This window comes from Garra rufa, chromosome 12 (genome assembly GCF_049309525.1).
Source record: "Garra rufa chromosome 12, GarRuf1.0, whole genome shotgun sequence".
In the NCBI taxonomy this organism is placed as follows: domain Eukaryota; kingdom Metazoa; phylum Chordata; class Actinopteri; order Cypriniformes; family Cyprinidae; genus Garra; species Garra rufa.
This window is the reverse complement of record NC_133372.1, coordinates 9,569,970-9,582,242: the sequence shown is the minus strand read 5'-3', so window position 1 is coordinate 9,582,242 and position 12,273 is coordinate 9,569,970. Positions and strand designations below refer to the sequence as shown.

At 34.9% G+C, this 12,273-nt stretch overlaps 1 protein-coding gene across 1 annotated transcript in view; it reads left to right on the top strand.

Moving 5' to 3' along the window:
- The window catches only part of tmeff2b (transmembrane protein with EGF-like and two follistatin-like domains 2b), a 113,877-nt gene extending 107,738 nt beyond the window's left edge, over window positions 1-6,139 (top strand). Inside the window, exon 9 of the mRNA XM_073851960.1 lies at window positions 5,530-6,139. Within this exon, the coding sequence (XP_073708061.1) occupies window positions 5,530-5,626 (97 nt within the window). The 3' untranslated portion in view covers window positions 5,627-6,139. The remainder of the gene's footprint in view (window positions 1-5,529) is intronic.
- The last annotated feature ends 6,134 nt before the right edge of the window (window positions 6,140-12,273 follow it).

The following is a 12,273-nucleotide window of genomic DNA, read 5'->3' as shown; positions in this document are numbered from 1 at the left end:
TTATGAAATATTGTTCTTGTAAATACTTTCCAGCATTTTAGTATTAAATATGCATGCAAATTACAGCGAAGTGCAACAGTTACCGTGTTTGGTATTTAAACAGTCGATTTCTTCTTGTAAACTCAGAGATGTGGATTTAGATGACAATTATATTACCACACAACCTTGGTGTTTGTCCAAAAAAAACAGTAGGTAATTCAGCCAGGGATTTTTACGCTGGTGGTAAGAGATAAACACAGACATTCAGGATTCAGATGGCAATAAAATCACTGACTAACCCCTGTAAATGCTGAAAATAGCTCATGTCCCCATCAGAAACAATTACTGTCCGAATAGGGCTATATGGTGCAATAAAGAAAGATGATGTGTGTCTATTTCCTCTCACCGAAGAAAAGTCAAAATGTCCCAGAATTGGCCACTGTCATCTTGTGCGGTATCCTGCTTGAGTCTAAGTCCTGCCTAAACTTCCGCAGAGCCAATCACAAGCTCACAATCATTAAGCCACACCCCATCATTATAGCGTCAAATAACCAAATAAAACCAAACTTAAGGGAAGGTTACCCAAAAATTTTAATTACCCCATGATTTACTCACCCTCAAGCCATCCTAGATGTATATGACTTTCTTCTTTCAGACAAATACAATCTGAGTTATATTAAAATATGTCCTGGGCCTTCCCTTCCTTTTTAATGGCAGTGAATGGTTGTTGAGATTTTGAAGTCCAATAAAGTGTATCCATCCATCTTAAAAAGTGCTCCAGACAGCTCTGGGTGGTCAATAAAGGCCTTCTGAACAGAATCACATTTGTGTAGGTGTTACGTGTTTGATGTTTAAAGGGGATGATAGCGTAACATTTAAGTGAGACAGTTGTTGTTGCGTTGTGAGGCAGATCAAAAGATGACAGAAACAGAGTACGTTTAAAGTATTTACTAATTAAGTTGTATTATAATTGTACAATTAATTAAGTGCAAGCAGAAAAACATTAACATAAATAGCAAAAGAAAAGATGAGTGTCACCCAAATCAAAGAAATAAACAGAACAAAACAGCCTTAGGTCTAACCTCTAAACTGCTTAAAAGAAAAATAAGAAAAGAAAACCGAAATCTTCAGCATATGCGACGCTCTAACTAAACTCAATTAAACTAAAAAGCAGAAATACAAAAGTGGCATGACACACACAAAACTAACTAACAACGTACAAACTAAACTCACAAGAACAAAACAAACAGAACTATGGCAGTTGACTAATTGTTCTAATTGTCACAAAGGCAGTTATGGTTAACAAACTCAATGCTCAGAAATCACAAGAAGGTGCATTCTTAACTTTAAACTTAGCATAAGGTACTAAAACTCCATACGGACAGAACAACCTCTCTCTACATTCGATACAAGTCAATAGCCAAAACAAATCTAATCAATAGATCAAATTACACTGCACAAAGCATTACTTCGAAAATCAGGATACTTTAAGCATTTGAAGATACTGGTGTAGCACACAAGACTGAAAGCTGACCGCGTGGAGCACAAGGTACGCTGGCAAGGCTCACCAACACACACTGAGCTCGAGGCCTCAAATGCAGCGGGCAAATCAGCGGATTGGCGGAACGTGATGACGTCATAACGATGACTGACAGTCCGGTCAGCCAATAAACAGAGACCTGGAAATGAGTAAGAAAATAACACAGAAATGGGGAAGCAATGAGAAAAACAAAATATACACAAATGAGGAAACTAAACATACACAAAACACACGTGGAACGTAACAGTAGGAAAAATATCCATATTTAAAACTTTATAAACCATAATCTCTAGCTTCCGCTAACTGTTGTTCCGCTATACTCTTAAAAATAAAGGTTCTTTATTGGCATTAATGGTTTTATGAAGAACCTTAAACATCAATGGCAACTTTCAAATGCAGAAAAGTTTCTTTATAGTTGAAAAAGGTTAGATTTTTTAAATGTTCTTCAAAATGGTTCTTTTAGGAACTGTTTATTGAAAGGCTCTTTGGGGAACCAAAAATGGTTCTTCTATGAAATCACACACACAAAAAAAAAAGATTACAAAATTACGGTTTATACAGTTTTAAATAAAGATATTTTTCTTACACAAACCCATCAATTTGCTTCAGAAGGCCTTTATTAACCCCCCAGAGCTGTGTGGAGCACTTTTTATAATGGATGGATGCACTTTATTGGACTTCAAAAATCTCTACAGCCATTCACTGCCATTACATTTTTTAATATACTGTAAAATCATCCTACATAATCTAAAAATCTGATTATGTTGGATGATTTTATGTAAAACAGTGAATCATAAAAAATAATTACTGCTTTCAGTACTGCTTTTTCACTGCTCGTAACAACCTCAAACTTTTGAACTTTCAGCAAGAGAAACTGAAGGCTGCCATGAAGAAGAAAACTGCTAAAAAATGTTAATAAAAATAATGCACAAAACTTATGGCTGTTAATTTTCTCAAATCATCCACCATTGGCTAGGGTGGCAAAAAGTTCATTTCAGGCTGTGAATCTAATGCTTTAAGACTTGGTAGGTGATTAGTTTTCCCGACCCATACGGCAATGCGTGAAAGGTTCTCTTCACTCTGTAAAACTTCATGTTTGCGAGCGAGAGGATGGAACTAATTAAACCAGGAACAGCTTTGGACTGGTCAGGAATGAGTGTCCCCCGCGTACCCTGCTGCCTCCGAGCCGATTTAAGAGCCAGGGGCGCACTCTGCCCTATGCAAAACATGACATTTAATAAAGCGACGAGGAAAATATAATAAAGATTCCCTGTGGTGGAAGGTTTCCCCTGCTGAGCTGCTAGGGAAGAGAGAGAAGCTGTTAATGAGACAATTTAAACCACAGCAAGTGGCTGTCTATCGCTATCTGATCTCCGTTCGTCTCTCTACATCTCCAGCTTTCTGTGCATTTTATATATTATGATTAGAGCTGTCAGTTTAACGGATTAATGTAGTGAAATTAATTATATAAAAAACAACCTGTTAAAAATTGAACACATGTAGCCATGCCCGCTGACCCCAGTGTAAACGCTGTAATAGGGAACATAGATCAATAATATTATAAAACAATCCTGTTTGAAAGTCTACCTCAGACAGATTGACAAAACACAATTGTAAAATGGATTACTATATGTGACCCTGGACCACAAAACCAGTCTTAAGTAGCACGGGTATATTTGTAGCAATAGCCAAAACATTTTTTTCTTTTATTCCAAAAACTATTAGGATATTAAGTAAAGATCATGAAGATATTTTGTAATTTCCTACCGTAAATATATCAAAACCTAATTTTTGATTAGTAATATGCATTGCTAGGAACTTCATTTGGACAACTTTAAAGGCGATTTACTCAATATTTAGATTTTTTTGCACCCTCAGATTGCAGATTTTCAAATAGTTGTATCTTGGCCAAATATTCCTGTCCTAACAAACCATAAATCAATCTTTCAGGTGTAGGTCAGTGGCAGGCTTTTAGTGATACAGAGAAAAATGTATATAGATTGACTCCTAAAGTTTTGTAAATGTAAAGTTTTAAAACTTGGTAAGTGATTCATTTCCTCAACCTGTATAGCCAATTAAAGTTAAAGTTGATATTAAAGTTAAAGGTTGTCCTCAACTTAATGTTTGTAAGCAAGAAGTTGGAACTAAAGAAAACAAGAACAACTGTGTCTGAAATCTGCAACACATATATTTAAAGGATTAGTTCACTTCCAGAAAAAGAATTCCTGATAATTTACTCACCCCCATGTCATCCAATATGTTCATGTCTTTCGTTCTTCACTCGAAAAGGAAGTGTTTTGAGTAAAACATTCCAGGATTTTTCTCCATATAGTGGACTTCAATGATGGCCAATGGGTTAAAGGTCCAAATTGCAGTTTCAGTGTAGCTTCAAACGGCTCCACATGATCCCAGCCGAGGAATAAAAGTCTTACCTAGTGAAATGATTTGTCATTTTCTAAAAAAAAAAAAAAAAAATGTATATACTTTTTAACCACAAATGCTCGTCTTGCACTACACTCTTAAAATATAATAAAGGTGCTTTAAAAGGTTCTTCACAGTGATGCCATAGAACCATTCAGTAAAAGGTTCTTTAAACAACCTTTTTGTAATCTGAAGAACCTTCTTTTGCCACAAAGAACCTTTTGTGAAACAGAAAGGTTCTTCAGATGTTAAAGATTCTTTATGAAACCATTTAGACAAAAAGGTTCTTCTATGGCATCGTGAAGCACCTATATTTTTAAAAGTGTAGCTCTGCAATGCACGACTTCACGCATTACATAATCACATTGGAAAAGTCACGCAAGGTTAGTTCTTCAGGTAGGGCGAAAAACTCCATCTCATTTTCTCCTTCGACTTCAAAATTGTCCAACATAGTTGTTTTATTCTTTTTTGTAAAAGGTGTTCAACTTTCTTTGAACGTTCCATTTTTTTAAACACTTGGTCAGTACTTCTACCTACGTCACATGTGTCCATTACAACATGACTAATTAATGCATGAGGTCAAGTGGTGCAAGATGAGCATTTGTGGTTAAAAAGCAGTGGGTAAGGCATTACAAGTAACGCAAGTTACGTAATAATATTACTTTTTCCAAGTAACTAGTAAAGTAACGCATTACTTTTTGTGAGTAAGATGTTACTTTAGTTCTAGAATAAATGTGAACATGCAAAAAAATAATCTCACTCATAATAAAACACAGATACAGTATTCCTCAAAATGAATAAAAACAGTGAAATTCAACACAAACCTGCAATAATTAAGTATGTTACTACAAATATCCTTTATGTATTTAATCCCATTTTATTAACCAATGTCTTTGCTGCCGATCTTCGATGATCCAATTCATCCATACTAATAAGCAAAAACTACTCAAGATAATCTAACATTTATTATTTGAAGAGTTGACATTTTTTATTCTGCGGTCTACTGTACAGACGTGAATTTACTTTTCTCTAAGCCTGAGGTTTTTGGTGTGAAAAGGCTTTTACATTTGCCAAACGTTGAACTTTTTATATTAAAAACAAACAAACAAGCCCTGCCCAGATTTAAAAAGTAATGCAAAAGTAACGTAACACATTACTTTGCATAAAAAGTAACTAATCAACGTAATTAGTTGCTTTTTTAGGGAGTAATTCAATATTGTAATCCGTAACTTTCCCCAACACTGTTAAAAAGTATATAAATTTTAATTTTTGTTTTAAAGTAAATGACTGATCGTTTCGCTAGATAAGACCCTTATTTCTTGGCTGGGATCATGTAGAATCATCTGAAGCTGCATTGAAACTGCACTTTGGACCTTCAACCTATTGAAGTCCATTTTATAGAAAGAAATCCTGGAATGTTTTCCTCAAAAACAATTTACTTTCGACTGAAGAAAGAAAGACATGAACATCTTGGATGATGCAATTTGATAATCAAACGAACCCATATTGCAAATTTCTTTTAATTAATCCTCCAGCTCTATAAAATCGAGGAATAATGAATACAAACTTGCTTCTTTGTGTGTTTCCAGAAGGTGTCCACGTGGGAATCGGATAGCACGGCAGAAACAAAACGTTCCACACTTCAACTCCGAAAACACCCTGCGGGCCTCCACCAGACTCATCTGACGAACCCTTAAACTTAGAGTGACATGTGCTAAAGACAGTGGAGAAAAGGCCCCAGGGAATTGTGGGAACACACACCCCTCCAGACAGGTGTTGTTGGGTGTGTGTAAGAACTGAGGCGGGACTACTGGCCGTGTGCAAACCTTGATTCCCATAGGACGCAAGCGGGACAGCCTCACGGGACGGGCCTGCAGCGGTTTTTCCACCTGGCCTGCAGGCTTGAGTCAGACTCAATGGGAAAGCGATCAGGCAGTCGGCTTCGTCAGAGCGTATGGCCAAAAAAAGCCCTTCCCTGGGGTTGCAACAATCTGGAAAGAGAAGTGCTTGTGGATGGATGGATGAATGGATGGATGGATGATGGATGACTGGAGAGGTGTGCCACATGTTGCCTTGTATTTGTTGTCTATGACACCATCGAAGAAATGAGCTCTCCAGGGCTCTCTTTGGTTATGTATTATATATTTCCAATAGGTTAACATACTTGTGATGTTTTTTCTTTGTTTTTATTCGCTGTAATGTAAATAAATAATTTATATCATGTGATTTGATGCATCATTGTGTGTGACTTTGTTACCTGATTTTTTGCAGTGTGGAAGTCACTTTACAATTAAGGTTTTATCCACTTAATATTAATGCATCTTCATTAACTATCTTTAACAAAAGTTAATAAATACTGTAAAAATACACTGCTCGTTAGCTCATGTTAGTTAATGCATTAACTAATGTTAACACATGAAAAAAGGTAAAGTATTAGCAAAATTAATTTCCTTTATTGGTATTTTTAGGTATGCACAGTATATCGGTACCATATTAGTTATTGGCTGATATTAATTATGTAATTGTGCATGCTCATTAACAATATTTTTACATTTAGATTATTTTGCCATCATCTTAAGGTCACTTAAAGTTGATCTTTAAAACACTAATACTTTAATAATTAATATTATTATAAAAATGTATATGAATTTTAATTTTACAAATTAGTACATGTATGTTAAACTGACTTTAGAATGTTGGATGAAAATGATTGATTAGTGATTGATAAGTGTTTTATTTTTATTTATAGAGGTATAAAATATAAATTATTGGCCATTTATTATAATAAATAATTACTGGCTTATCTGTATTGCTCAGAATAATATTAGTGCATCAGGCGGGTTTTATTTTTTATTTTTTTTTTTTTTTTTTTTATCAGGCGTCTCTTTGTCCAGTTAAAATATCTAAAAACATTTTTAAAACAATAAATTTATCTGAAATGTAAAGTTATATAGAATTTACACTGCACCAGTCAAAAGTTTTTAAACAGTAAGATTTTAAATGTTTTTTAAAGATGTCTCTTCTACTCAGCAAGACTGCATTTATTGTATAACAAAAAAAAAGTTTGAAATATTTTTACTATTTAAAATAACTGTTTTTATTTATCAGCATTTATCTGAAATAGAAATATTTTGTAACATTATAAATGTCTTTATCATAATATACTCCACTGTTTTAAATATTGATAATAATAATAACAACAACAATAATAATAAATGTTTCTTGAACAGCAAATCAGCATATTACAATGATTTCTGAAGACTGGAGTAATGATGCTGAAAAATCAGCGTTGAAATCACAGGACAAAAATTACATTTTAAAATATATTAAATTAGAAAACAGTTCTTTTAAATATAATTTTTTAAAAATGTACTGTTTTTACTGTACTTTGGATCAAATAAATGCAGGCTTGGTGAGCAGAAGAAACTTATTTTAAAAGCATTAAAAATCTTACTGTTCAAAAACTTTTGACTGGTAGTGAGGAATAACATTCTCTCAAAATAAATCTTAATATCTCACACAATTTTAGCATTTTAAGTAAATTTATATTATTTTGTTGTATACACACACCAGCCGATCTTTCAAAACTACTAAATGACATACTCTTACAATCTCTCCAGCGAATTTGTTTTCCTAAAATGTGCTTAACTTTCCCACAACGTTCCTTGCTGCAAATCTCCTTAACCTTCCAAGTTTGAAGGTCTTGTCACTTGTCAAAAATATCAATACTCTCACAGATTTAGAAGTACCCAGCACTCTGTTGATTAGCTTTAGGACGGAGATACATCCTTTCTCGTCACCTTGTTTCTCTTAGCACAATCTGACACGAGCAGGAAAGGAAAGTCTGTCTGTCTGGCTCCTCCGGCCCAAAGGGAGTTGTAGGCGGATGAAGCCCAGCAGCCGGTCGATGGCTGCGAGCCGCACCCATTACCCAGCAATCAATGCTGCCACAAGATCCGACAGCAGAGAGGCTGTCACAACCTCAGTCCGGCTCTCTCCTACGCCTCTGAGCTGTCAAATACAATCACCGCCAACAAGTAGTGTGTATGTGTGTGAGTTGTACTGTTACCAATGCCCTCTGTGACCTGAGGTAACTTGTGGAACCAGATCCAACAGTCCTTGGGAAACAGAATAGCGTGAGAGCATGTGAGCAAGCTTAGATATATAAAACTACAAATGATGCATGAATGAGTATATGTTTTATGATTCCCGTTTCTCTTGTTGCCATTATGATCAATGACCACACGATGGCAGTGCTGAATCAAGTGAGCGGCTCAAATGGATCATTATATTCATTCATAATGAGAAGACATTAATGAGTCGTTCTGTGAAAGCGTACGTGTCGCTTCCATGTTAAAAAGGCGATTTGTTTAAGGACATTTCTGTAATTCTGTCAGATAAGAAATGTCTGGTATGCAGTGTTGAAGTAATAAATTGCAAAGTAAAGTCATCCCAAGCTAAATTAACAAAAAAAATATCAGGGAATTCAAACATGTGACAAGGGAATGTAATGGGGTGGAAAAATTTCAGACCAAAATAGCTCTAGGTTTATAGCCTTGTCATTAGCATTCAAAAGTCTTCAACGTGACTTCTCTAGAAATATCAGGCGAAAAATGTTTTTCATGTCTGTTTTCAGGGCCGGAGTGGGACTCCTTTTCAGCCCTGGAGTTTCAAGCCTTAGACCGGCCCACTTTAGTTCACGACTGACTATATTAAAATGACGTCATTTCCAATTCAGTGCAAATACAGTAGCCTAATTGTTGCTTCACAGTGAAGATTTATTTGAACAGTTAACACAATGTAATGTTTAACAGTATCAGTATCTATTTTCTGTTAGAATTAGTGCTCATAAATATCCAAACCTTGAAATGAAAAAATATCAAATAAATACAAATATATATTAAGCTATATGTATAAAATAAAGATTAAAATAAAATGTATTAAACTTTCTAATGACACTATCATGTCTTTTTCAAGTAAACAGCTGCTTTATAAGTTCAAATATTTTTCATAAATGAGAACATTAAAGGGTAAATCTCCAACACTATTCTTTTAAACATCACAATGTCCTTCTCTGCAATATCTGAATATATATTCTGTGCAAAATTGTTCACAGATATCCAGTCCTTAAACACAAATAAAGAATAGAACAAGTATTGCACTGTCCTACCTGCCCATTCTAGTGTGTTGGGCTCATGACTGGTGCTTGGTAACGTTACGGGGCCTGGCTCTTCACTGTTAGCAGCAAACTGGACTAGAGGCTGCTGCTGCTGAAGAGCAACCGTACAAGAAAAAGTTTGATACATAAACATGAACGATGATTTGCAGACATCGTTGTTTTGCACTGCTCCTAACTAGCTTGACGTTAACCAGGGGTGGACTGGGACAAAATTTCAGGCCGGGAAATCTCACACTTATCCAGGCCATCCCACACCAAAATTTGAAACCCTGGACAACAATATTTTTCATCATCACATAAAGAAAAGTTGAAATCAACTGGGTAAAATAATTAAATGCTATCTCTTGAACTTCCAATTTGCCTTTTAATCTCTTTTAATCTCTCTGTCTCTCATGTGTGTTTACTTTTTAAACTAATTTTCTTGTATCTGTCACTTTTGTCATAAACACATCTCCACCTTTACAACCACCTATACAGTACAGATCTAAGGTTGGTCTTTTTTAAAGAAGACAATCAGCAGATTATTGCAGAAATACTGAGACCTTTTTAAAGACATGTTTTTGTCAAGATTGTAAAAAGTTGTGATTTTGTAAAATGACACTTGACATTGCTGCTAAGGGGGAGGAGACAGCCACCAGGATGGTTCTTTAGCTTCTAAGATTTCAAAATTATATATAATTTATGATTAGTACTAAAACATTTGATAGAGAAAAGGGCAACAGAAAAAAAGAGGGCCACTACATTAGGACCATGTGTTATTTATTGTCGTAATGTTAAAATTAAAACAAAAATTAGCTACATCTTGAATATACCTTTATTTAAAAATCTTAAAACTAAACATGTTTTGCATTATCATGGGTCATGTTTGGCCCAAAGGAAAATTAACCATGATATTATTGAGCCTATGGTAAACATTGTAACCATGTTTTTTTTTTTTTTTTTTTAGGATTGATTCCCATTAGTATAATCACAATTTTATACCATGGTGAAACTATAGTGTAGCAAAACCATTGTATAACTATAGTAAACATGTTTTGTAAAACCACAGTTAATTTTTAATAAGGGTAGCTCCCTAAACCTGTTTTAAAACGATATTTTTTATAGATTAACATTTGTTAGCAGTTCAATACTTAAGTAAACGAAGACAAAACTACAATAGTCTGTTTACAGATGTAACTGACCTGCACTTTAGGTCCTAAACAGGACAGATTTGTCTCTCTGCTCCACCTGGGCACTTCTACTTCAGTCTCGCGTCGTTTTGGCGGACGCGCGGATGCGCGGAGCGCGCGCGAGATGAAACGCGTGCCAGTTAAAACTAACCGATTTATGATTTATTAGAGTTTTATTATTGAATGGCTAATTCTGAAATAACCACTTTAGTACATTAGGCCGGCAACAAAAACAATAACAACAACAATATTAAATAATAATAATAAAAATTGGAGGGTAGCGGGCCAAAAATTCTCCCGATGGACAGTCCGCCCCTGGCGACTGCTGTGAGTGCAGGCAGCTAGGGACACCGGCCCTCGCGGCCAAAAAAACGGACCGGCCCACCGGGAATTCTCCCGGTCCTCCCGATTAGCCAATCCGGGCCTGTCTGTTTTATGTGATGAGCCCGTTTCAAAAATTCATAAAGGCATCTGGGAATGCAAATGATGTAATTTCCTCTTTATAGTGTCGCTGAAAATGAGAGTTTACTATTGTTACAAAACTCAAAGACAGATATAAAGAGATTTTAAAACAAAAGAGGACCTAATATAAATTATATTTGGTGTGGATGGTAAAATAAACACGTTGTCCTACCAAACGTTTGTTAGTGCTAATTAATTATTTATTAGGCTAAGAAATATTTTATGTAGCTCTTCCCCTTTTCAGCGTAAACTCCTCTTCTGACTTCCGTTTGTATTTTCACAGCATAAAGGCAAATTCGTAAGAATGAATTATAAACATTAATATATGAACATTAATACACTCCTTTACAGTAACCGTACAAATTATTTCTTCTATATTTTATCTAAATGTAGATAAAAAAAAATATATATTTTATTCTAAAAGTTTGTCTTTTCATGTTGTCTAAACCATAGGCAGACTTGACCTATAAAAGTGACACTGATATCTGATTGGCTTAAATAATTAATTCTGATAATGATTGTGGGTAAAGAATTTATCCTCCCTTTTCGATTTATTCCATATTTTGGATGAAAGCAGACACATATCAAAATTCTGATTGGTCATTTTAGATATTCAGTATATGTGACCATGGACCACAAAACCAGTCTTAAGGGTATTTTTTTAATACAAAATTGAGAATTATACATCATCTGAAAGCTAAATAAACAAGCTTTCCATTGATGTTTTGTTAGGACAATATTTGGAAAATCTGAAATCTGAGGGTGCAAAAAAATCTAAATATTGAGAAAATCATCTTTAAAGTTGTCCAAAGTTCTTAGCAATGGATATTACTAATCAAAAAATACATTTTGATATAATTACAGCAGGAAATTTACAAACTATCTTTATGGAACATGATCTTTACTTAATGTCCTAATGATATACCTGTGCTACTTACGACTGGTTTTGTGGTCCAGGGTCACAAATATTTTAATACACATATTTAACTTTGTTCAAAAAGTTTTCATTGTGAAGTTCATTTTGAACATATTTCAAAGGGACTCTGTCTGCTTTAAAATACAGACTACTTTGTTTAATATTTTATCATCTAATGCAATGAAATTCAGAGCATTTTAAGCATGGCTTCAATTAAATACTGTTTCAGGCTTCTATATTCTCATCAAAACACAAAAGAAAGACTACTAGGAGTCTCATATAATGAGCCGATTTGTATCTGCGAAGGATTGTGAAGCCTTATAAATAAGCCTGGCTACCACAGGCACTTTCTTCTCACAGTTATGAATAATCTACACCAGGGCTGTGTGTGGCTGTGGAATGATGTGTGTTTGAGGCGAGTTCGAGGTTGTAAGGCAATCAATTACTTCCTTGACTTGCTGTAAGTACAGATTCCCATCTTCCTCCCTCATAGCAGTGCCAGGTACACCAGGATCCCTCCTTCTCCATAGGTTTCCCAGAGTCGGACTGTCAGCAGGGAATCTCAATAACAAGTACAGCAGACGCTCAACAGAACAGAGACAGCAGG